Here is a 26,115-nt window from a genome sequence, read left to right as displayed (position 1 = left end):
TTCTTCCACATATTGTTGTTCTATGTGCAAATTGGAGCTAAGCATTCCACAGTTGCCATAATTTCACCCCTGTAAATAGCCCCGTACATCCTTGGAACAGTGAAGCACAGCTGTTAGAGCTTATGAGCACCCCCAGGAAATTCAAGATGCTGCACTGAAGTGAAATTTGTATCTACGCACTCCTGCAATTAGCTCGTTTATCCCATTCTAACATAAGGGTCTAATTTAGATGCCTTCTGATACTACCTGCCTTTCTGCATCAGTTAGAAAGGAAATAGCGTGGCTGTTTAGACTCGACCAGCACATCCTAAATGGCATTGCTGAAGGTGAATCCCATCCCAAACACTGAGAGAACTCAGAAACACAATCCCTCTACATTTTCTTGCGCACATACTAGCCTGAGAGCATACCCAAACCTCATTTCCATATTGTGTTAAACCTGCCCTTCTGCAGCAAGCTATTACCTGGAGTTCTTGAACATATTTCAAACTTGTGAGGCCACTGACAACTTTTTAACCACCTTAGAAAAGGAACATTGATGTCACTGACTCACCAAAGTGTAGTTTCCAGCTGAAAAACTGTTTTCAGGACTGGCTTGTCTTTAATCAGTACAAATTGGAAGATGTCTAATACGTGAAAGAACACACTAGTTTACAGTGCATGAATAAGGAAGCAAAATGCAAGATGCATGTGCTCACGTGGACCTGTGCTAAAGGTACCACCTCTCTGGAGATTCAATAAATGGCTCCTAAGAGGCCTTTAACACTGACCAAGTATGTACCTCTCAAGTGCCCCCTTTTCTGTGCTTTGGGATGTGTCAGGTCCTGTGACAGACACCAACCACAGCACACAAATGCAAGGATGGGGCGTGCTGGGGGGCATCTCCAGATCCATGCTGCGATCCCACTCTCTCTGAGCTGGCGTCTGGACAGAGGTGTGAGCACAGCACTGTGTAATCGTACAAGGTATTGGCAGAGCAGTGGCAAAAAGAGAAGAGCATCAAAATTATACGCCTACTCGTGAACTGGCAAGTATTGTCAGAGGAGAGGTCTCTTTTTTTCTCCAGCTGTATAATACATGTGAGATGCTGGGGGAACAGGACTTTCGGCAGCCTTGCCGGTTAGTGGGTGCTGCGAAAATCCAGACTCAGCTTTAAACCCTCACGGTGCCCCACTTTGCTGGGTGTTTGCAGGGGAATCGGTGGCAGGACATGGTGCCAGCAGATGGCAGTGCCTGTTAGCAGAGTTTCACTCCTGTCAGAAGAAACGGGAGTCTGCTCAAAACGTGAAAATGCTTTTATTGACGTTGCACGAAACGTAGTGCCATTTCTTGCATGGGAGCGATGCAGTGGTGTAGCTCAAGGTGGGCAAACGATCACCACAGGAATGACTGTACTGTCAGCCCACTCCTCTGCACGTCTGGGAGACCCCAGTCCACTTAGAGGCTGTCTAACTGGGCTGGTAGTTGAGGTGCACTGGCTAAGTGTGGGTGGGTGGTGGGACTGAAGGGTCTCCTCGCACCGACCGTGTCACGCTAGCTTTGCAGACTGGCAGAAACTCTGTTCCTCTAGGGCTGCTGGCTGGACAGCTTTTCCTAGCACAAAAATTGCCTTCTTATTTTTTTTATTCAACATTTTTTCAATATTTAATAATTTATTATTAAATCTTATTACAAGAGAGTAAATGAAAGAAGTAGCAGAGCTGATGCCTTTATGAAGGTGACACTGTCCTTAGTGCTGGTGGAGCAGGATCTAGGGACCTAACCTGCTCTGAAAGCCAATGTTATGGGTTTAGGGCGGACTGACTCTCATCTTGTATGAATTACTGTTGAAGTAAGTTTGAATGCTTATTAAAAATCCAAAACTGTTAATGTACTCCCCAAATAGCACTTTTATAAACTACTTCATGTATTGTAGACATACTCCTAAAAGGTAAAATAAATAGTGCTTGAAAGAGCATTCCTTGCAGTTATGAGCAGACAGAAGATCTAATTTAACATAATTTCATAAGATTTAATCAACAGGTTATTTCCATGCCTTTTACTTGCATGGCAAATAGTTTCACTGCTGATTTGAATTTAGTCCTCTGTGCTGTTTGCAACCTAGATGGGGTAGCACTATTCTAATGCATGTGACACCGGAGCCAGACTGGCTAGTCTGATCTCATTGCCCATACTGTGGTGAAGTGGGAAATACAAACTAACAACAAATGGAAAAAACAAAATTACATCCGCAAAACTGATTTTTAATGGCCTAAGTCCTTGGTCTGGCACCAGATTCCTATCCCACCTGGTGAGGTCCAACCTCCACATCGAGATTAGAGAACAGGAGCACTGTGAAGCGCTATGTTTATAGAGATGTGCTTTCCTAACCCAGTCCCCTGTGCGACATGACTATTAATGATATTCAAAGCCGTGGTTATGCCCCTTTCTTTAGTGTGTCTGTCTTTGAATTTTTCCAGTCTAGCTTCCATAATAAGGAGTTGCGTATCTTAGATTTAAGATGGTTAGGAATCAGATTTTTCTGATCTATAGGAAGTTCCCTTAGATCGTATTTTTTCCTGTTCCAAAACAAGAATTCAAATAATAAGTTGCGAAATGTCCACACAGTAAAATAAAAAAAAGTCATTCTAATGCTGACGTATTTCATTAGCAATAGTATAACTTTAAAACAATTTTAAAAAACTGGAAGTCATTCAAAGCAGAACATGGAAGAAATAGCTTTCGAGCAGAACATGGAAAAAATAGCTTTCAGATTCCAGCAATACTGGCACACTCCTGTATGGTGCTTAGTTTGGACAAGTTCTCTTTTCCTGACCAGTAAACCTCCTGTGAAAGCAGTACTGGTGGGCTGTAACACTTGTGGTCCTGGAACAGGGGGGGGGAGGACAGGGTGAGGGGAACAGGGCAGCAATGCCTGAAGGGAACCTGTCCTCACCAGGCAGATCTGCCTCATGTATGTAGCTGGCCTGACATTTGCTTTTCAGAAGAGGAAATATTTTACTAAGCTAGGGAGACAGTGTGGTATTATCAATGATTTTAAAAAGGAGAAAAAAGTGAAAGACAAAAAATGCCGCACACCACTGAAGAGCTTTGGGAGCATTCCCTGGGACTTGCTGGATCACAGGCAAACAACGCAACTCAGCAAACACCATTTCAGCAGCTGGATGGTTGACAGGCAAAGGAAGAGTGCAGGAGGAATCGTGCCCTGCCTCCTCCCCACTTTCCCAAATTCCTTGGTCCAGCCTGGAAGAGAGTTTCTACAGTGCCAATGAACACGTACATGTGCGCCCTGTTAAATGTGCAGCTTCTGCATGCTCCCCGCTCCCCTGCTTTTAGGATCCGCTTTCTGTCCGTGTGATGTTCAGGCAAGAACGCAGCCCCCACCCCCTAAACCCACGAGAGCCCCCCCGGGGAAGGGGAGCCCAGGCGGCGGGGAGCCGGGCAGCAGGCACGGGAAGAGAAGCGACCCTGCGAGGGGGGGCAAAGCCCTGCGGGGAGGGGGGAGCGCGGTGCCCGCATCTTCCCGAGCACCGAACCCGCCCCTCCGCCCGCCCCAAAGCCCCTCCCGTGCCAGGCAGCGGTTAAACCCCTCCCCCACCCCCCCCACCCCCCCTTCCCTCCGCTGCTCATTCAGAACAGCCAATGCTCCCCATCACATGCCGCCCGCTCCGCTCCCTCCCCTCCGCCCCAGCCCCTTAACCAGCCTTACACCGCCAAGAATTCATTCGCATGGCAGAGAGCAGGGGCGAGGGGAGGCAGGCGTCTGCCAGGCACAAAAGTAGCACTGCAGCAGTGGAGGGTGAGGGTTTGGAGCGCCCCGTGTGAGCTCTGACAGAGCGGGGGAGATCAGGGATACCTTAGGGACAGGGGCGTGTGCATTTACATCTTCAGTGCCACATAAATGTTTTCTAACAACAGGCAAAGGGAAGAAGGAAGGAGACAGCCCAGGGATCAGAAGACGACCCCAGCTCTCTGGTGATGGCATGGATCAGACACTTTTCCAGCAGCCGTTTTACCTACCTCTCAGTCCTGTCACCGTCCAGTATCCCCGAAGTGCCAAGGCACAAGACTGATGCAGAGCCGCTGTTAGTAAGTAAGTTACCTGATTTGTTTTTCTAGTTCACTTCTTTTCTTCTCTGGTTGCGAAGGATCAGGAGCCCCAAAGGCAGGAGGACCAGCAGCTGAGGTATTAGGTCAGCTGAACACCGGGTTTCTATGCCCAGACCTGCCAGGGTGTGAGCTGGAGATGTGCTGTTGTCTAACTTGCCAGCTGCTAGGGAGCTCCTAGGGAAGCTGGGGGTTAGATGTTGATCCTGGGCAAAAGCTCTGTCAGACCTACTGAAGGTGTCACACAGCAAAAGACATTAAAAATTATTAACTGCTCAGATACCAGATAAGTGGAGATCACTGGAATACAATGGGCAGGGGGAGTCTGATCAGTGAGCAGCCCTGAAATGCGTGGAGTGACTCTGTAATCTTCACCTAGAGTCAAAGATTAAATTATTTTATAATTAGGATACCTACTAGTCAGCTCAGGGTTTAAGGAGCCCTTGCAGTGTAGTTTCCAGATGATGAAGTAGCATGTTCAGCCCTTGGAGGGGACAGGCAATTTAATGCATTGGAAGTCCTGAGGGGTGTTTATGGCTCTGGGAAGGAAGAGCATGACTAATTTTTTTTTGCCAATGTCTTCCTGCATCGGTCAGAAAGGCGCCCGGAGTCCTCCTGTTTATATTAGCACATGCTGGCAGGGAGGAACATGCAAACTTTTATACAGCATGGCTCTCATTTCGTTTTGACCTGAGAGTTTTAGGAACCAACCAAGAATTGGCAGAAACTGTCCCTGTCCCAGAAGGCTTACCATCTGACTTTTGGGGATTCTCTAATCAAGCAGGTCATTCCTCCTGTACCCTTTTACTTTCAGGTAAACAACTACCTTCAATTTATAGTAGAGTAGCTTGGAGGGAAACAAAACTGGCTTACCTCACTTGCTCTCTCACCAGTCCAAGCAACCAGTATCTGCCATAGTATGTGGGAACTGAACGGTGTCTGGCAATGTTTATTTTGGGGGAGCTATTTCACTTCTGGGGTTCCGTTCTTTCCCCCACTGTTCCTACTCAGATGGAGATAAAGGATCAGGATCATTTCTGTTTCCCATGAGAGAAAATTTTCCATCTCTGGAAGGTTCCAGCCCAATTACTTACAGACTTTGAACAAGACAAACAGAGTTTTGGAGTTACGTTCTGAGACAGATCTCCAGACTCTTTTCTGTAAGTCACCAGCTTCCTATTCAGTTTGAGTCAGGAGAGCCACTTAGACATTTGGGGTGAGCATCGGCACTTCACCAGCGGTTTGGTGTTAGGTCAGTTTGTCTCTCTGTGACTGATCTTCTCTTGTCTGCACAGTGGGTTCATGTCTTGGGGCGGAAAGAGCCTGCATTTGGTCAGTTCAGCTTTGGACTGTTTGGATGCAAGCTACTGGAGAAGTGTGAAGTGGTATTAACATCCTTCAATTTCATTTTATATTTTTAAGTCAGATGCAGATTATGTAGTGATTCTCAGTTGCTGTAATGGTGAAATATCTAAACAATGGAGAACAGGAATGTTAGCCCTCTTGGGGCAGGATTTTCTTTTAGAATTGAGGTTCTGCTTTCCCCAATATCGTGTGTGCTGTGTGTGAAACAGCCAGTAGCAGGAGAAACAAGAGTGTCTTTTCAGGACAAAAGTGTCTCCTTTTCTTTGTTCAGTTGTGTTGGTTGAAAGATAATGGTCAAATTTTCAATGACGCCATAAGGTCCCCCTAAAAATAGTCTTGTGTAGAAGGACAGAGAGGCTGCAGAGTGCCTCAGGCAGAGTCGTTTCCTTGGAGGTGGAAGGATCAAACTGGTTTATTTTCAGGCTTTGTTTTTTAGTAAAGAAAATATCATTTGACTGTTCAAAATGAAGAAAAACACCTACGAGCATAGTATTGTGATTGCATCCTTTGCACATGGACTTTTGATGTGCAACTTCTTTAATTCAATGAAGTATAAGGTAATTGACTGTAAGTTATATGGATTATAGCCTCCCACCCAGCCCATGTATTTGAACTATGGTCTATCAAGTAGTAGGTACCCCTTATGTTGTGAAAACTCCATGTTCTCTCCATGTTCTCCAGTTCTTGTTTTATAACCAATTATTATAGCCTGTACACTGGGTTCGTTATCATAAGGTGTTCTCTGGTTTCCACCTTTTTTCTGGAAAAAACCCAAACCCAAACCCAAACCAAAAAACAAACCCCAAACCAAAAAAAACCCAACCCCCCAAACCAACAAAACCCCAACAACCCACCCCAGTCTTTATTCTCATTGCAGTTTAGTTTCTTCACTGTTCTGCGTTAGTCTGAAGTCAATATATTTAATGCAACTGCCAACTTGTGTTTTATACTGGATGTTTTTATACTTTAATCCATAGCTGAGGGGAAAAAAATCTATTTGAAACCTGTAGGTACTTGAGGAACCAAAACATTATTTCTTGGCATTAAAAATAATCTTGCTAGGTTATTCATGCTGATAGATCAGGCTATGTAGGTATTCTCAAAGTAATCTTTAGACACACCTGAAGCATATGGAGACTGTATTCATTGCTGCTGGATTGGGGGAAGGCAAGAAGAGTGGTGCAGTGATTACAGGCACTCATTTAGGATTTTGGAAGCTAGGTTTAATTCCCTGCCCTGCCACAGACCCCCAGGGTAAGTGTGGAAGAAGCAAGTACCTTTGTGACTCACTTCCCCGTCTTAAGAGATGGGAAACAGAGCACTACCTTGTTACACAGATCTTGATAAATAAACAAATAAAATCCTTTAAGCACGTGATACCTGTGTTGAACACTGTGAAACATTTGGATAATCTAGGAGTGGGGTGGCCACATTGCCACCTTACAACTGAACGATGAAAGGGCTCAGGGATACACTCAGGGATATACTCAGGTGATTATCCAGCGTTGCTGGGGAGAAGGATAGATTGGGAGGTAATTAGCAGATAAAAGTAAAGTGCAAATGACCCTAAGCTCTTTCTGTCTTTCTGTCATATTACCTTCCTACCCGGAGGTATTTTCTTTTGAAAGACTGAACACCCTTTGTTTCGGTATTTCTGAGCCTAATGAACTCCCATCACCTTGGCTCCGTAACAAGCACAAAGTCATCCTGCTTCTTTAGCAGCAGCCTAGTTAATCAGCAGCCACCTATTTTTGTGTACTCGTGGTTGGGTGTCTCCTCTAGTGCCAGAGGAGCTCTGTTGTAAAATCATGCCTGTCAGCCTGTTAGAAAAGCAGTGCTGTGACTTAATGAAAACTCAAAGAGGAAATGAGCGGCATCTTCCTACTTCGGTGCTGAGGGAGATTACACTTTGAGAAGCAATTATTTGGATGAGGGAGCTTTTGAACCATGTTTCTTAGCGAAGTGCCATGGGTCTCCCTTCTTGTGCAGTTTTCTTAAATGTTTAGCCCTGGTTTTGAATAGCATAACATCATTCCCTCCACCTGTGGATCTCCAAGCATTTTCCAAAGCAGCAGCCACCACAACCTCTATTTATAACTCAGAAAACTGAAAGATGACACGATTTGCACAAAATCTACCCGCCTTTCCTTTTCTCACATGCATATGTATGCCTCGAAAGGTAATCTTGTGTTGGCATTGTTGGCTGTTCAGTCTCAGTCATACACAGGCAGTAAATATCCTTTGATAGCGGGAAAGGTGCCTTTCTCAGGGAAATCAAAGCCCCACATGTCAGTCAGCACCTCCCTAATAGCCATTTATCTTCAGATTGTCAAAGGCCACCTTTTCCTAATATTTCTTCTTCCTCCACCTTTCCACTAGCACTCAGTGTTCAGCAGTCAATGCTTTTATTCTCTTTGGGTGCCACTGCATGAATTTGTTCTATTCCTCTACCAACTTTCCCATGTTGCTAGTGTCTGTTAATTAAGAACTTCATTCCTTGCAGCAGTGTAACCCAAAGAAGAATAAATCCGCAGAGGAATCTTGGGACAGTAACCTTGGGTCTATTTTACATGGTGTGGGCCAACAGGCAGCAAAAGAACCTGGTCAAGTTTTTCAGTAATGATCTGGTTTCTATTTACTGCTGTATTCATTGCTTGTGGAGTAGTATGGGACTCTGGGAAAAGAGAAGACAGAAGTGGAATCCTGATTTGGGAAGGTGTGTGGTTTCCTAAAGAACAGTTGCTCATTTATTCTCATAATGCAAGAAAACATGGGCATTAGGTTTAAAACAAACATAAAGAAGTATTTTTTTACACAAACCTGGTGACAAATTCATGTCTTCAGTCTCCTGCCTGCCAGTTTAAACCTCTCCAGAAGTAAGAGTGCCCACTGGAACTTGCATTTACTTAAGTGAGATCAGTGATTATTTAAATTGAAAAAGTCGTCATAGTCAGCAGGAGAAAAAAGTTTCTTGCAGACTTTTCTTGTTTTACATTCTGCGATGTCTTCAGCAAATTTCTGTCTTGAAGATGTGGAGCTATCAGGAGGTACGTCAGCTCTGTCAGGCAGGGCTTGTAGACAGCTCTGCAAAACAGTGCCTCCTGAAGGTCCTTAGCTAACCCCAGCTTGACTCTTCTTCAGCAAATCTAAGAGCCCTAAATGTCACCGCCTGCCCCGCGTCTGTCATCTGGGCAAAAGCTGAGCAACAGCAAGTCTGATAAAAAGCCTCTTTGCAAGGCTGATAATACACTGACTCACATCTCCTTTTGCAGTAGCCTGTCCAAAAGGAAAGCAGCTTTGTACAAAAGTGACATTTTTATTACCCTGGCCTCATTTAACCAAAGATGGTAAATGCCAAAGAAACAGGGAGGTGTGTGTGACTATAGGAGGCAATTTCATCTCACAAATCTCTTTGCTGGAGGGAGCAGTGATTTACAAACTGAAGTCTAAATCTCCGTGAGATGCTTGTACATAATTACCGTTATCTGGAAAAGACGTGTATGCTTGAGAGCAGTGGCAATATACTGTACGATGAAGGAGTTAACCAAATCCTTACATAGATGGAGTGCTGCTTTGATAGTTTCTTGTCATTTGTGCTAAAGTTTCCCAGGGCAATTAAAATAATAAGGAATTGATAGCAAATTTCCTAGAAGATTCTTATGCCTAGGATCTCACAGGCCATTCATATCCATATCACAGATTTTACAGCTGGGGAATTAAGGCAGAGGGAAAGGCAGGGTTTTGCTCAGAATTAGAGAAAAAATACTGAAATAATTTGGAACAGAAAGTTGGCTAGTCTTCAGACATCCAAACCTGTGCTCAAACTGCTAACCAATATTACTCCTTTTCAAGATTCTAATGCAAAGATTCATCTGCTTAACTATTTTCCATAACCATGTACTGCAGTTATGCTTATACTGTGATGGGAGAGTTTATTAGGAGAAATGGTAATGCCACTGAAGCTGTCAGTGAAGTTCATCTACAGCAGGAATTTTTCTGCCTCAAGGTGTTCCTGAAGGTTTCCAGAAAGATTTCACTTGACCTATTGTTAAAGATCAGTAGCATTAGGAAAGCGATGTTGCCGGTCCCTCAAGTGTTTTAGTTAAAGCAGGTTTCCCTGCACCTTCATTAATGGGCAGTCCCCACAGTGATATTTCTAGGGATTTAGGCTTTTTGATTGCTTTTATTCTGTTCTGTTCTTTTTAATATATTTCAAGATCCTTTTGGTCTCTTTGGTATGAATCTAAAATATGAAACCTTACACTGGAATGTCTTGAAATTGATTGTTCTTTCTTACATAGTGCCAGTGTAAGTGAAACAGCTTCAAATATAACTTTTTAAACAAAATTATCTTTAATTCTTTTTAAACTGAAAACATGCAACGCGTGCCTCTTTTTACATTTCTATACATAGATTGATGAAAATCTTATTAGTCCAAGTGAAGTAATTTTAGATTAATCAAACGATGCAAACAAGGCTCAAAAGTAATATTCCTAAGAAGAAAGCAAAGAGGTTCTTCTCTGTATGTAATTCTTTTTAAGTCCATGGATGGGATGCCTCTTTCCCTGTTAAGGAGGGAGGAAAAAAAGGGTGTGATTGTTCTGACTTGCACTCGGCATAGCATATGCTTTCACATGTTGTGAAGTGAGAGTCAATACACTTTGCACACACACAAATAGACACACGCCATAAGGCAGGAGAGAGCCAGACCGATGGTCCAGGAGATTAGAATTTGCAACAGGTAGTAGAAAATGGCTAAGTAGAAGATGTGTCTAAATATACCATGAGCCAGCTCTCAGCAGTCCTCCCTTCAGGAGTGAAAGAAATCGAGGTAGGGATTAATATTCGGCCAAAACCTTTGATGTTGCTGTTTGAGGAAAGGAACAGCATGGTGCTGGCATTATCTATCCCACGTCCAGGATCATATGCAGCGAGGGCAGCGAACCTGACTCCTCCTAACTCACCATCCCAGCATCATTAATCCCTATTATTTACCCCTTCCTGTGGCTGCACTGGCCCAAACCCTGCAAACCAGGCAAATGTGCCAGCACAAAGAAGCTTTGGGACTGTGCTGTGGACAGATGGCTGGGCTCCCTGGTGAACAGAGCCAGCGGGTACGGTTCCAGCAACAGGCTCTGGCTGCTTCGTTGGAGTAATGATTGATGGTGACTTATACAAGGGCTAAGAGTAATTCTTTGCTGTTAACCAGACTTGGCTACAGCAGAATGGAAGTGGAAATTTGTTGCTTCATTTATTCATCCTGCCTCTGCTTCCTTCCCGCCCACCCTTTGTGCTTTTTAATACTGAAAAGATGAAGCTACTTTGCTCAATCTTAAAATTGTCTTTCCCAAGATACTCTTAATTGTATCTCTACACCTTTTCTCATTCACAGACGCATAAGAAGATTAAAGATGGAGGGAGCAGTAATAGATTTAGTCAGCTTTTAATAGGATTTGCAGAGGACAATGCAGAGAATGAACGCCATAGAAAATATTGCTACTCTATCTTTGATATCCCTAAGGCTTCTTGGGTAGCCTTTCACAGGGATTTTGTCTGTGCCTCTTTTTTCAAGAGAGCATGTGCGTGTGTGTTTTTTTAAAGGAGTATCTAATCATCTTGGTAAACAGGATGTTGTATTATAACCTGCAAAATTCATTGCAGACATCATTTTGTATTATTTATTTGTATCTTGTTAAGTGTAGTTTTGTGCGTTGACAGTGGGCTTACTAATAGCTGTCTGTTAAGTTTCTGAAAGTCTCTGGTGTTTTTGTCTGATGTCAGATGAAGTAAAGGGGCCGGTTCTGATATATCTGATTAACAGTAGGCCTGGATTCATCACACCTTCAGACACATAATTCAAGATGCTGAATTAAATGCCTATTTCACATTTGGAGCCCAGGCTCCCAGAATAATTTGTGGAGGGAGCGGGTACTTCCAGAAGGTGATTCAGCACTCCTGAAATCTGAATTATCCCTGGAGGTGTCTTTCTCTGCTGACTGTCAGGGAAACCTTAATGCATAATTTAGATTTATGTGACATTTAGGTAGACAGTGGTGCTCAGCGTTTTCTATTAATTTCTAAGGTTTCTCTTGGTATGCACCCAAAACCTGAGGCATCAAAAAACTCCAGTCCCTCTTGAAAATACATGTTGATGTATCTTTACTGGGCTTCTGGTTGTGTTCTCAACCAAATTTGGGACCTAAAAAAATCTGAGGACCAAAAAAAAAAAAAAGAAAAAAAAAGACCAACCGAAAAACTGTTACAAGGTTTACCTATTTCAGGATTTCCAGACGGTGCCATAATTTCTGAGGTTCCAGCAGTATGTTAAACAAAATGACTGGCAGCTGGTTCATGTCTGAAGCAACTGTGTATCATGAATCTGTATTTAACATCCAGTTCAGTGCAGCATCGTATTTAGGAAGTGGCTGTTGTGGGAGAAGTGCTGAAGCCTTTCAAACTATTTCCCAAAGCGATGCTAGGAGGGAAGACGTGGCCGTAGCAAAAAGCTTTCCTGATGTAGAATCAGCCTGTATCAGCCCTGTACCAGCACGGGGCAGAGTCTGTCAGCGTAGCATTAATATCTGCAGTGTTTGTTCTCCTGGTCTGCCGTAACGGTTCAGGCAGTAAAGTGAGACGGCTTTTGTCTCGGCAATTTTCGTCCTATCTTGAACTTTATTTCTTTGTTCTCCTGCAGCCCAGCCATGGCCGGAGATTCTAGGATCTTCATGAACCAGGACATGGACATCGGAGTTACATCTAGAGAGCCTAAGAAGATTCCCAAACAGGCTCGAGATGATGTCCCCATCGCCACTGACCGAACCCGCCTCATATCAGCAGAAGGTAAGAAGCCACGACAGCGTTACATGGAAAAAAGCGGCAAGTGCAATGTGCACCATGGAAATGTCCAAGAAACCTATCGATACCTTAGTGACCTCTTCACTACGCTGGTGGACCTTAAGTGGCGTTTTAATCTTCTTGTCTTCACTATGGTCTACACCATCACTTGGTTGTTTTTTGGATTCATCTGGTGGCTCATTGCCTATATCCGGGGAGACCTGGACCACCTTGAAGATGAGAACTGGATCCCCTGTGTTGAAAATCTCAGTGGATTTGTTTCTGCATTTCTGTTTTCTATCGAGACTGAGACAACCATCGGGTATGGCTATAGGGTCATAACGGAGAAGTGCCCCGAGGGCATCGTACTGCTCCTGATCCAGGCTATTCTGGGCTCCATTGTCAATGCGTTCATGGTGGGATGCATGTTTGTCAAGATCAGCCAACCAAAGAAGAGGGCTGAAACCCTCATGTTTTCTAACAACGCAGTGATTTCCATGAGGGATGAGAAGCTCTGTCTCATGTTCCGGGTTGGAGACCTCCGCAATTCCCACATTGTCGAGGCTTCCATTAGAGCCAAACTGATTAAGTCCAAACAGACCAAAGAAGGAGAGTTTATTCCCTTGAACCAAACAGACATCAACGTGGGATTTGACACTGGAGATGACAGATTGTTCCTGGTGTCACCCCTTATCATCTCACATGAAATCAACGAGAAAAGCCCCTTCTGGGAGATGTCCCGCACCCAACTGGAGAAGGAGGAGTTTGAAATTGTGGTCATCCTGGAAGGAATGGTGGAAGCAACAGGTAAGGACTTGCTTGAAGTCGGTCACAATTTTGAGGGGGAGAAGGGGAAAAAATGGAGTGCAGTTTGGCATTAAGATTTTACTGCCAATGTAATCTCACCTGCACTGAGAACATGTTGGGACATGTCATGGTCTGAGATAACTAGCAATTAATAGATGGGTCCTTTAACTCACGTTGAAGTCCGGGATTCAGGTGAAGGCGTTAGTCAAGGAGCTGTCCGTAATCACTTAGAACTGATCCATGGGAGTAAAGGGATGGACTAAAGGAATTCATGAGATCTCCTGTGGTCCTGTTCCTTGTGATCAAAATTCATGACACAAATCTTTCTCCATTTCTCCTCTGTATTAAAAATTGGCTGTAACTGTGCTATTTTAGGTATTGCTGTAGTGTTGCTTTTTGATGGAGGCTGTAAAGGAAGTGCCCAAGTATTACTATATCCAATAAAACAGCATGTGCTGAAACTACAGCATGTGCTGAAACTGAATGACTTGCACGTGATGTAGGACATATATTTTCAAAAGGAGCTTAAAGAGGAAAAATACAGAAACCACTTTTGTGACTCTTGCAACCCCGCAGCTGTTTAACAGCTTAAAACAATGCTGTGTAATGGGTAGATCAGGAGGTACAGTCAGCTGATTCCCAGTTTGCTCCTATGGGTGTATTTGTGGCAGGTGATGAAAGAAGTCTGCATGCATGTATAACAAATCTGGAAAAGCGGTGTGCCTCAGCTTTCCCAAGTGTAGCAGAGGGAAGCGGCAGCGTGCCCCTCAAGCCGAGCGAGCGGATGGCCACGGAGGCCTCCAGGCTCCTCTCCACAGGTGGGATGCAGTGTTATCTCCTAGCGGTCTGGCTGGGGAGGAGGGTGCGTTCACTCTGGAGTCTCACCTAAAAGACCGTGGGGCTGTTTTACCACTTGCAGCTAATTCATTTACTCTCGGCTTTGAGGAGGAGCTGTCAGGCTCGCTCTGCTCTGCTTCTAGCACAGCAAGTGTGTTTCAGCACCCCGAGATGCTGATGCTCCCTTCAGCCAGGCTCTCTGGGTCTGGGGGTGGCAGCATGCCTTGGCCCTATCAGGGCCTTTAAGGATGGATGTGGAAACACAGAGTCAGAGGTGCAAAGAAGCGTTAATAAGCAAGTTTGCCCTTTGGTGTTCTAGGATTTTAGTTAGATGAGATGGCACCGTTGAACCCAAGTTTTTTCTGTTGGTGGCGGTTGGATTTTTTTTCCACCTTGTAGGAGGCATGGGTCATCTCCCAAACACTAACAAGGGGTTTCGGTTTAAAATGAGTACTCAGTGGTATCAGCACCCCGTCTCACAGACTCTGGACCTTTCGTACTATTAGTACTGTCTCCTTCTTGAGATGTGTCCTTGTTAGTGTCCTAATAACCAGATGTAAGGGGAAAGTCTCTCCAGTTCTTGCAGCCCAGACCTTTGCTCTTCAAGACAGCTCTGCAGAAAGCTAATGCAGTTTCCTGGTATCTCCCTTCAGTCACGAGGTGAATAGCAACAAGTGACTTTTCTGGAGCTAATGGGAGGTTATGTACAGATTGCACTGCACCTAGGCTGGGGTACTGGGCTGTAGAATTCGTTTGGCATTACTAGGCAAATACTCTTTCCCAGCAGAGTATTATAAATATGTGGCAAAAGAAGGTGGGTGGAAAAGACTATCAAAGGCAAAGATTTGTAATGGAAGCTTATTTTATAGCCGAAATATTTACTAGACACTAGAACCTCCTAATCTGAGCATGGAATGCAGTTCCTTGTTTGTCCAAAGCCTCTTTCCTCATCACACAGTGACACTGTCAAATCCTGTTTGAGGAGCTCTGTGCTGCCTTCCCCTTCTGAAAGCTCAGCCTCTGCTAGATATGTACGAGAGGAAGTCATTATCAATAACAACCTCAAAATTAAAAGCATGGCATAGGAATAATATTGCTGTACAAATGGGCTCCTCTCCCGGAGGGATTGTACAGGCCAGTGTGTAATGATATTAAAGAGCATACATCTGTGGAAATTAATTATTCTGGTCTCCGAAGACAGGCTGTGAAATTCCAAAACTGGAGCTAGAAGAGCCAGTTTGCATTGAACTTAGAGCAGAGGAGACCTGAGATGATGCCTCTATCTGATTCAGAGCCTGAGATGTTTTTCTGAATGACATATGGCAACTGGGAGGGTGCGATATTTTGCTACAATGAGAGTGGCTTCCAGAAACACAGTGTTTGTGCCTTCCTGCTTTGTCCTCACACTTCATAATATTGATAAAGCAGTTTAGGGCATATTAATCCCTACCTCCATAGCTTAAAATCTGCTCCGAGCAAATTCTTTAGGTTCTTTACTTCCTATCACATTGATCAAGCCCCATCTGCTTTCGGGAATGGTGTCATTTACTTGCAGTGTGAATTCTATGAAATCATGATGCTGTTAAAGCCTGGTCAGGTTCAGAGCAGTACAGAAATGCAACAGACCATTTGTTCCCTTAGTAACCCCTATGAAAAAATTAGGAACCACCATTACAGTGTTCAGGGGTACAGCTGGTCAGAGTATATAGCTCTGTTCGTGGTGCACAAGAGGCAAGCAAGTCCTGCACGTTGTCTTGGAGGTGGCTCAGCTCTGCAGTTGCTGTCGGGAGTAAAACTTCATGGAAACTTATTCCATCTTTACAGACAACAGCAAATCACACCATGAATGCATCCTGCACTGGTAGGGAAAAGACAGCTGTATTTTTTGTAAGGTATTTTGAAAGCAGGTCAAAATGCTGATTGTCAATGTGCAAATGACTGAAGAAATTTAAACATAATGCCTTGACTAAAAACGTGAATATTTTTCACTGCAAATTTGGCACAGCAATTTTATAGCTATTTCCAATAGCTTTAGCCAACACCACATATATTACAAATGCAATATATTGTCTTCTCTCAAATAAGTAACTCTTTTACAGACATTGAAGTTTAATTCTGATCCAGTGGAAGGCAAAGATGGTACATAGTTTCAAATGAAAAGTGTAGAATAAATTCTGAAGAGTTAAAACACTTCAAGTCATTGTTTTTTTTACAAAATGAAACATTGTGGTTTCAAACAATGTTTTTGTTTTCAAGTTGACTTGAATTTCCTAGACATTTCAAGTTGGTTTTTTGTTTTGGTTTTTTTTTTTTTTTTTTTTACAAAGTGAATCATTGTGTTTTAAACCCATGTTTTTGTTTTCAAGTTGACTTGAATTTTTAAAAGGATAAATAACAACACACTGAAGAATAGCAACACAGAAGAAACATACCAGCCAGCCTAAAATGCAATATTTTTATTTTGCTGAAAAAGAAAACAAACATTGTATTATCCTAGTGAGAGCTCTCCAGGGACCCACAGCTGTTCTACTAACCAACCCGCAATGGCAGCTGCGGCACAGCGCCCACTGACATGGGTTTTTCCAATCGATATTTTAGTGTGGTTGAGGCACTGTGACTCCACCAGAGGTTAAAAAATGCCAGAGGGAGACGGAAGTTTCTGGGCAGATCTGTTGTGATCATTGCTGAGTGGAATGACCACTGTAGAGACAAAATCAATATAGATGACAAGTGTTTTGGCTTGCAGTGCTGCTTCGTGGGCATCTTGAAAGCAGCAGCATCACTCACAGTGCCTGCTTAATGAATTGGTCACAGAGATTACTTGAGGGAATTAATTCTCCTTTGCCTTATCTGAAAGGGACACTTGTCAAGATCATCTGGCCCAAATATGACCTGCAATAAAAGGGAAGAAAGTGAAGGTGGAAAATCTGCTTGCAACGTGAATACATTTTTGCTTTCACTGCCTTTCTGTTTCCCACAGTGGCAAACTGAGATCCATCCTTTTGACAGACTAGGTCTAGGCTGTTGTTGGCCAGACCTCTTGTCCTTACCCCCCGGATCCTGAATTGAACATGTTGTATCAAGCAAGGGTGCTGGCACACAGAAGAGCAGGGGAGATTCAGACCCCCCTTCCATGTGCATGCAGAGTCAGCTGGGTTACGATGAGGAATTTGGCTGATTCAGTTAGAGAACATTGGAGAGTCCAATATTTTTTTGAATTTTTTTTTTTCTGTAAGCCATCACTCCCTGTGATGATGCAGCCGGCATATCCTATGAGACTTTCTGGCAGATAGTTTGAAGAGGCTCTCTTCTCTTCCGATTTTACTCTTCCACTGGTTTCTACTGACAATTAAGCAAAAACTGATTTATCAGTAGCTGTCATGCAAACCTGGTTCTGTATCTACAGTGTCCAGCATTGCTATTGTCTGGGCACAGAGACAGCAGTGCTTGTTACTTTAGTCTTGCTCCTCACCGGTTTTCATTACCTCTTTTCCCTACCACCGTTAAATAAGCCACAAGAGACAGTCCAGATGCCTGATTAGCCTAGTCACTAAATGAAGTTTTAATAAACTCTTAGGAAAGGATAGGCCTATATATTTCTAGCTTAGAGTCTGTGTGATAAAAAGTAGTTTAATGATTAGGAGTAATTCACCTCATCCTGTCCCTGTGAAAGTGTAGGCAAACAGCAGCTTTTTTGCACCTCAGTTTATCCATTTTTACAGAGGGCATAGTAAGATTTCCTGGCTGTAAATACAGGACCAAAAGAAGTAGTCACAACATCAGATATCCTGAAATTAATCATGATTTTCATGGGAGAACAAAGGAAGGGTGAAATTACTGAATGGAGTTTTCATGCATTCATCATCTGGTTTGGGTTGTCTTGTTGTTTTGTTTTGCATTTTGCATATAAATAAGTTTTCTTTTCTGCAAGAAGGACCTTGCAGAACTGTTAACAGAAAATGCTTATATAATTACAGGGAAGAGAGAGACATCTCAAGTCATTCTTTTCCTGAGCTGAATTGCCCTCCAGAGGTAGACCCTGGCAGGTTAGTCATCTTAGGTGCCTCTGCAGTCACTGTAAATACCTTTGTGAAGGGCTTAAAGTTACATGGCATGAGCTGGGTGCTCAGGTTGTGCCTGGTAGAGACATGGCAATTGGATCCAAGCTATTTAAATCATAAGGTCCATTTTTTTTCTTCTTTTTTTTTTTTTTCTTCTTTCTTTTTTCCATTTCCAGTGCCTAGGAGCTTTTGCATGCCTGGAGAAAATTCAGATAAATTAAAATCCTATTACTCTCCACTGGCATAAAAATCAAAGTGAATCAAGCCCAGACATGTCCTCCACTAAAGGAGACAAGCACAAATAATTGGAGGACCACGCTTCTACCTTCTAATATTCCTTTTCAAGTTGGAGGAATATTGACTTTTTGGAGGTTACCGTGCTCTTTGGTCTAATTAACGCAAAGGGACTAATAAATGTTACAACTATCCAAATGCTGATGCTCATCTAAAGACATGTATTGCTTAATTAGAGTGATAGAACTTAAAATTTTTATAACTACTCCTTGCCATCCTAATTTACATCAGTCTTCACTATATGTCTGAGCCCGTCGGTTCTTTGTACTCTTGTAGCACAGTTGGGGTTCAGCTGAAGGAGCAGAGTACGTATTATGCAGCTTTCGTGCATCCAGTACAAGGGTCAGAGTCACCCAGCACACAGCAGTGTATGAAAACAAGGACGGAGAAGTGAAATCACTTCCAGCAGTATCTGTGTCTGAACTGCAGAGAGAGCCTAGCAAATATGGCAAACATACAGTCAGCATCCACATGACATTTTGCCAGCAGATAATCACTGAGCTCTGTGGCATTTAAATGAGGAGAGTTAATTTTAGGCTGATGAAAAATGTTGTCTTGACAGCCCCAGGGGTTGGGATATCTCTCCCCACTGAGAAAGTTCAGGCCGCGTAGCAGGACTGAAGGATTTGACTGTACTGTTGATGTGATCAGATGGGAGCCTGTGGCAGTTTCTTGGGTCGGTAGACCACGCTTTGTGGTCCCCTTGCCCTCTCCCGTTAAACTGCCAGTAAAGGTACTGGCTCTGACGGTGTGTTTGATGAAAATACGCATCCTCCAACAGCTGGAGAGGTACTGCTGGTTCTCTGGATAACCAAACAGCCGCAAATGCAGTTAGATTTGGCCGGCGATAACAAAGTTTGAGTCGAACTGGTAACCTAAGGGTATACAAGACCTGGAAATCAGGAGCAATCTCCACTTTTCCTAGCAGCGTGGCAGAGCCAGAAGCGTCTGCTCCAGTTGCATAATCGGTGGTATTGCGAGCAGCGAAACGTTCTGAAATCTGCAACTCCCATTGAGTACGCTGCAGAAAAAAACAGGCTCCTTACTGAGTGAGCCATCAAATAACTGCTTTTTGTCAGCACGTATTAACATTCCTTTGTCTTTGATAAAATGTAAGCTGCTTGATCCCAACTGATTTTGATGATAGAAAAGTGCCTTATTCGTAGAGCTCCCTGACACCTATTTTACACACCAGTCTTTCGTCAGTGACTCTCTCTGTTCGCGAATGTAATGAAACACCTGGTTTAATACACATAGCAATATATTTTGTATCTTTTCATCTGCTGGAAACCAGAAACGAGCCGTTTAGGAAGGCATCTATGGCTGCCTTAAACAGGAACATGCACAAACTCTGTTATTGATCTGTGATGTAGTGACTCCAGCCGACAGACAAAAAATCCACTTCTTAGGATTCTGCTATAATGAAATTATCATTAAAACTCTATGAAATGTTTATTGCAGAACTTGAAACCAGGAGACAGTCCTCTGGTCTCCAGCTGTCTAAAAAGCCTGGAACTGGTTCCAGCTTTATTCAAAATGTGGTGCATCTGCTTATAACTTTGTGCAAAGTTTTCTCTGTTTTCAATTAAAATTGAGTTGTGTTTGCAACTGAAAGCTAAGCTGCTGAATTAAGAGATGAGAAAGCTTTAACTAAAACTTGAAAGCTGAAGATTTCACATATCATTTCACATTTTCCGCAATTGACAGATTGTACAAATTTATATTAAACATACTTTCCCCTTTTTAAAACTAGATTGTTTAGGAGAAAATTAAATTTTTAATGGTCTTACTATCTGGAAAAAACGATACAGTTGAAAAATAAAAATCTCTATGACTATTTTTAAACAAGTTTTGAATCACATCTACTTACACTGACAAAGGGTAAATGAGGCTATTCTTTTGGCATGAAGCTTATTTAAATGAAATGCCCAAGTCACTGAATACCACTTTGCTGTCACCGTAGCAAATATCTGTACCATTTAAACCCAAAATGTGTAGTTATATCTACTTGAAGAAAAGGATGAACAGTCTTTATCAGGGCTATAAAGACTATGATTATATTTGCAAGAAATTCTGAGAGTTTGGAATCTCCCTCAATTTCTTGTGCTCTCTGAAATGTCCGTGCTTCAGGGTTGCACAAGAGAGTGCTCCTGCATGGAAGTAGAACAGCGCTGGCGAAGCTGGCGCGGTACTTGATGGATAGGAGCATGCAGCATAACGATTCACTGCACCTGAGATGTCCAATGGACGTGGCTGAGCAAGGCTTCTGAAATAAACTGCTGATTTTTGCAGGGCTCTCACAGCCGTGTATGAAAGTTCTTAGTCCGACAAATGACTCCACCCCACTGCAAACTGAAGCTTAGATATTCAGAGCACAGAGGGCACGGTGCAAATTGTATTCAAGTGGAAAGTGGCTGCATCCATGTGCTCTTAATAAAACTAAGGTTTATTGTTTCCACACCTCTTCGGTCATCTTTTTGCAGTTACAGAGGCAATAATTAGCTAGGGACATTACAGATGCATTAATTAACCAGGCTGGAGAGCACAGGGCAGCCTGCAAAGCAGGCACTTAATGGAATTTGAAGCAGAGACAATGCTGTTGTTTACAGGGTAATGTAGGAGTTGCCAAGCAGTATGTCCCCACGCAATTAAAACACCACTGCACATGTGCTAAAAAGGAATATTTGAATGGGATTATGGAGCAATTACAAGTTGTCTTATTGTGCTGGCTCTGTGTACCCCTGGGGTTACAGAAAGCAGCTACTGCAGGAAGCTGGCAGTGTGCAGTATTTGGTTGCTGAAAGCTTTCTATTGTTCCTTCCTTAATTGAATACTTACAGCAGGAGATAACTATGGTCTGGAGTGCACGTTGGCTGTCAGGTACTCCCCCAAGGGAAGGAGCTATTTCAGGCCCTGATTATAAGGCAGGAGTTCCCTTGGATGCCTCAGGACCCCACATTTAGCAGGGACACCGCATCTTGGCCTTGGGGACTTCTACACGACACCTTTATGCAGCACTTGGAAGGCCATGATGAGAACCAACCGGTTCCTTCAAGGACCTAATCCTGTGAGCCTGGTGGTCCCCCCTCCTGCTCTCTCTGCTGGGCTTTGAAAGCTCTCAGAGCTCGGAGGAGGCACTTGAAGGCCTTTGTGGGTTCTGGTGTTTGCACCAGCTCTAAAGGAAAGGAAAAAGGAAAAAAGGCGAGTTTATTTGAACTGTCTCCTCACGACACAGACACATGCTGCTGGTTGTCTGGCATTCTGGCCTCCCAGCATGAGGGAGCCTCAGAAAATAGGATTAGACCCGCAGCCCTCCATTACTGACCCTCAGAACAGCCTGTAACAAAAGCCCTTGCCCAGGGAGGTCAACAGTATTGTCAGTGTCAGCGGCATGGCTCCCCTGAGAAAAACAAGCAGGTCTCCACGAGCTGCCTGGGCGCCGAGCTGCTCTTTGCTAGCTGGTAAAAGGGAGTCCAGATCATCCAGCCTTCACCTCGAGGATGGAGTCCACATAGGAGCAGGCTCCACACTGCTTTTGGCTTGTAAAGCAAAAGCTGATAGTTTCCTGAAAAGGCCCTGTGCCTTAACAGAGCTTCTCCTTAAGGCAAGAACACTTGGGGTAATTTTCTTCTTCCATTATTGTATTTTTCATAGCAGTCTCTGCACTTCCCGGTTCCCTCCGGTCCAGGAAGCAGGCATGCTGGAACACTATGACTAACTCTGTACTTGTTGTTCCTGCTCAGAAGCAAATACTCCTGCAGATCTTCTTGGGGGAAAAAATTGGCTTTTCAGTTTGTAATAAAGAACTGGAAATTTCTCAGTGTTGCATGTGTCACCATTCCTCTTCTCCCCTTCCAAGAACCAAAAGCAACTAACATACTCCTGGCCTGATGGGTTTAAATTAAGGAAAGCAATGAGACAAATAAAGCTTTCCAGACAACTTGCTTGTGTGGGTGTCTTTTAATGAACTCTAGCAATTACGAGAATAAAATATTTGCCTTTTCACAGGGGTGATTTTTTATTTTTAAGGAAAGGAGTTTTCTGATTACTCTGAGATTTCAGTTGCTCGCGTGATGAGGATACTTCTCCCTGGAGCATCTGACACTGATCTTGTTCCCCCTATGCATTGCTTTAGATTTCTGTTTGTGTCCTCTGGGCTGCAGGAGTTAGGCTTGGAAATATTGGCCAGAAACCGGCTCAAGTTGTGTGTATTGAACGTATTCCAGTCAGGCCTCTCTCTCACCCTCCAAAAGAGAACAGTGGGAGGACTTTATAAGGTCAGGTTTTTCAAAAGTCACCAGAATTAATTCCAAAATCATAACATAATTACGGCAAACAGAAGACAAATACTTGGAAGAGAAGTCAGCCTTGGCATTGGCAGGTGATTCCAAGAGAATTTATTCACAGTTACGCCAATGCTGAATGCTTATCCCTGCTCTGCAAAACTTCTCTTTAAACCTTTTTAAAGTAAATAAATAAACTGATCCTGGGGGGCGAGAAGCAGCTTGACAAATACAAGTTTTGCATTGCCCACTGTTCCTTCAATCCACAATCCATTAATGCATGGAATTCAGTATGCTTATGAGCTTGACTGTGCGTGGTGGGGTTTGGTTCTGCCGACCCAAAACAGCTGGATTGAGCCCTCCAGAGGTGTTTAAAAGCCAGCTTGCCATATAAATCACTAGGAGCTGCGGCACACTCCACCTTTCGGGCTGTACACCTTGGTGGAGGGAATGGCTGATACCGCTGTAGATGAAGAGGGTCAGACACCGCGGAGTGCAGGGCAGTGGTTCGTTCTGCTTACGGGCTCCGTGGGTCAAGATTTGAGGTGCATTGGTGGGGTTGGATATCCTTCTAGCATGATTCACCAGGAGTGCTGTTAGTATCAACCACACAAGCAACACCTCAACAGAGGAGTATGAGGATAGAGAGAAGCTGCTTAGTGGTACCAGACTTGAAATCCGTAAGCACAAGGTTCAGGAAACAGTCTGAAGATGCGGCGATGAATCCATCCCTTTTCCTTTGAGTGCTCAGCTTTATCATGATAGAGGCTTTTGTGAGGCTTATTACGTGAAGACCTTTTCTGTGTCCCAGAGCAATCAGGTATGGAGATAAAACATGGAAGTGCTTTTAAATGAAAGAAGTGGTTGGGTGAGCATGTGAGCAAGCTTTGCATTTAACATCCCTCTGTTTCTACCCAGGGATGACTTGCCAGGCTCGCAGCTCCTACATGGACACCGAGGTGCTGTGGGGACACCGCTTCACTCCTGTCCTCACCCTGGAGAAGGATTTTTATGAAGTCGACTATAACAGCTTCCACAGCACTTACGAGACCAACACTCCCGTGTGCTGTGCCAAAGAGCTGGCCGAGTCTCGCCGGGAAGGCCAGCTCCTCAGCCACCTCTCCAGTGCCAGCCTCCTGAGCGGAGGCGGAGAAGCAGAGGCAGCAAAAGAGGAAGAAGAAGAAGAAGAGGAAGAAGGTGGCAGGGAGCCAGCAGGATTGAATGGAGCCAATGGGACAGCAGGAGAGGTGAAAGAAGATATGCCTGTATAACACCTGAGCTGCTGGACCATAGATGCCCACATACACTTACTGGGAGACTGTGGCCTGGCGAGTCAGGAATTAACAAAGAGTCAGAGAGCTGAGATTCACGTCCAGATCTCTGTTGCCTGCTGCTTGATCCTGGCGAGTCACTGCACAGCACTGTGCCTCAGTTTCCCTCCCGTTTTATCTGTACAGTGAGGTTCTGAGCTTTGCACTCATTTGCAAAGCATTTTGATCCATATGGACAAGGGTCACATAATATCATCACTGTTAAAATTTAAATTCCCATTAAATTGTTTGTTTCAAAAAATATTCATTGGATGGTCAGAACTCTTCCCCCTTGACAGGCTATTTACAAAGCAAAAGTTCAGAATGTCCCATCTCAGTATGAAGAATGTGGTTTCATACCTTCACTTAATTTGTGAGTCAATGTATTGTAGCTATTGTTACTGCTAAATTAAAAGAAGAAGAAAAAACCCTCTTTGGTATGTAGCAAAGTCTTTTGCCTTCATGAAATGTATTAGATTTTAGTGTTTTCCTTCAAGATCACAGTAATTGTGATTTATTTCCTGCAAAATGTCTTGATATTAAGTCCAGGTTGGATGTGGCTTTGAGCAGCCTGCTGTAGTGGAAGGTGTCCCTGCCCATGGCGGGGGGGTTGGACCTAGGTGATCTTTAAGGTCCCTTCCAACCCAACCCATTCCATGATTAACAAGACAACTTTCCCTGCAAGCCTTTAGCATGTTTTTCCAATGTTTTTGACTGTCTTCTCAAACAGAAGTGCTGACTCTGTGTACTCTTTTCATGGACTCTCTGACACATTTCATAGGCTATCCATGGGGAGAGAAAGTTTAGATCTTGCCCCAGTGAAGGTTTTTTTTTCTGTCCTGGATGTCCCAGTTCCAGTTTCAGTTGATGATTTTAAAAAAAAAGTCAATATCCATCTGGGAATTTGAAATGTTCTGGAATTTCAGACGGAGTCCCTGGAGTAGGTAGTCTGGCTAAATGAGAATTTGCAAAATTCTCTGCTCTTCTGCAAAGTGCGTATTTATTTAGGTGCTGATGGATGCTTATGGGAACATGCACTGACATAAGTGAAGCCATCTGTCTGGTCAGGCTAGTGCAAGCACGTCAGTTGGTGTCCAAAAGCAGGATCGGTTCCCCACTTCTGCCAGGGACAAGCAATAACATCTCTGGAGGTCTAATGTTAACCTGCCAGTAACTTTTTCAAGTGAAGCACCAAACTGAGTTAACAGTTTCGGTCTTTACAAAGAGGTAAGCCTAGAACCATACTTCCCCAAAGAGGATTGTCATGTCTAGAAAAGGGGTGAAGAAAACTAGTCTGTGAGATGAAAAATTTCCATGAATTTGCAGAACACAGAGAAAGAATGGCCTTGGTGAAAAGCTCTTCCCTTACCCCCTAAAATTTGGTGGAAAAAATAAGATACTTCTTAAAGAATAAAGAATTTCTTCTTTATCAAAATGGAACGAAGAACATATAATATGCAAGATTTGTTTTCCATATAGGAAGGACTGTATGTGTATCTATGAAATAAATGTACATTGTAGAAGGGATGGAATGAGCCACAGACTAGGGACCTTTAATATGGTTTTGCCTCTTGATATTAAAAAAAAAAGATAGAAAGCAATGATCTTATCGACATGTAAACAAAGAGGAGAATACTATCTACAGGGGTCAGAGATTCTATTTAATTAGAAACCTAATATTATAATGTAGATAGAAGAGGAATTGGTGTTTCTTTCTGAGGGTTTTGGAAAAATGAGTGTGATGTGACTGTTGTACTTAATATCACGTTAAGAGCCAGCAGTCAGCTTGGCCCGCAGGATATAGGAATTACCATTATGTTATAGAGTAAGTTTTGAAGTGAAGTCACTTCATTTGAAATGCTCCTCAGTTCTAGAAAGCATTTTGCAGAACTGAAGCAAGTAGAATTTTTGAAAAAGGACTAATTTAGTTTTTCTGTTCAGCTCCTCTTTTTCCATATTAAATCTCAGAGGAACAGAGGGACGAAAACAGGGAGGAAAATGGGGGAGGTTTCTTGTAAGGGTTTGGTGGTTTCCTAGCAGGGTTTGTTCTTTTTCCAAGGCCCTCACTTCTCACCCTACCTCTGCAAAATAATTACGTGTCAAAATTGTTTTTCAGAATTCTTTTATTCTGTAGCTGAAGTGAACTCCTAACATAGGGGATAGCAATGGAAATGAAAAATGTAACTGATCTATGCAAGTCAGAGGCAATTTCAGCCC

General features: G+C 43.4%; 1 protein-coding gene across 3 annotated transcripts in view; it reads left to right on the top strand.

Annotated features, from left to right (window-relative positions):
* The window catches only part of KCNJ5 (potassium inwardly rectifying channel subfamily J member 5), a 66,338-nt gene extending 41,037 nt beyond the window's left edge, over nt 1-25,301 (top strand). The window contains exons 1-4 of one of the 3 annotated variants that reach the window (XM_037409693.1): nt 3,645-3,799; nt 3,919-4,089; nt 12,167-13,113; nt 23,507-25,301. In XM_037409693.1, coding sequence (XP_037265590.1) covers nt 4,073-4,089; nt 12,167-13,113; nt 23,507-23,859 — 1,317 coding nt within the window. In that variant the 5' untranslated portion in view covers nt 3,645-3,799; nt 3,919-4,072 and the 3' untranslated portion in view covers nt 23,860-25,301. Of the gene's footprint in view, nt 1-3,644; nt 3,800-3,918; nt 4,094-12,166; nt 13,114-23,506 lie in introns of those variants that run through there. The other 2 variants (XM_037409692.1, XM_037409694.1) reach the window with 2 other exon arrangements.
* The last annotated feature ends 814 nt before the right edge of the window (nt 25,302-26,115 follow it).

Source organism: Falco rusticolus, chromosome 16 (genome assembly GCF_015220075.1).
Source record: "Falco rusticolus isolate bFalRus1 chromosome 16, bFalRus1.pri, whole genome shotgun sequence".
NCBI classification, from domain to species: domain Eukaryota; kingdom Metazoa; phylum Chordata; class Aves; order Falconiformes; family Falconidae; genus Falco; species Falco rusticolus.
Note: the sequence above shows the minus strand (reverse complement) of the source record. Positions and strands in the feature narration are given on the sequence as shown.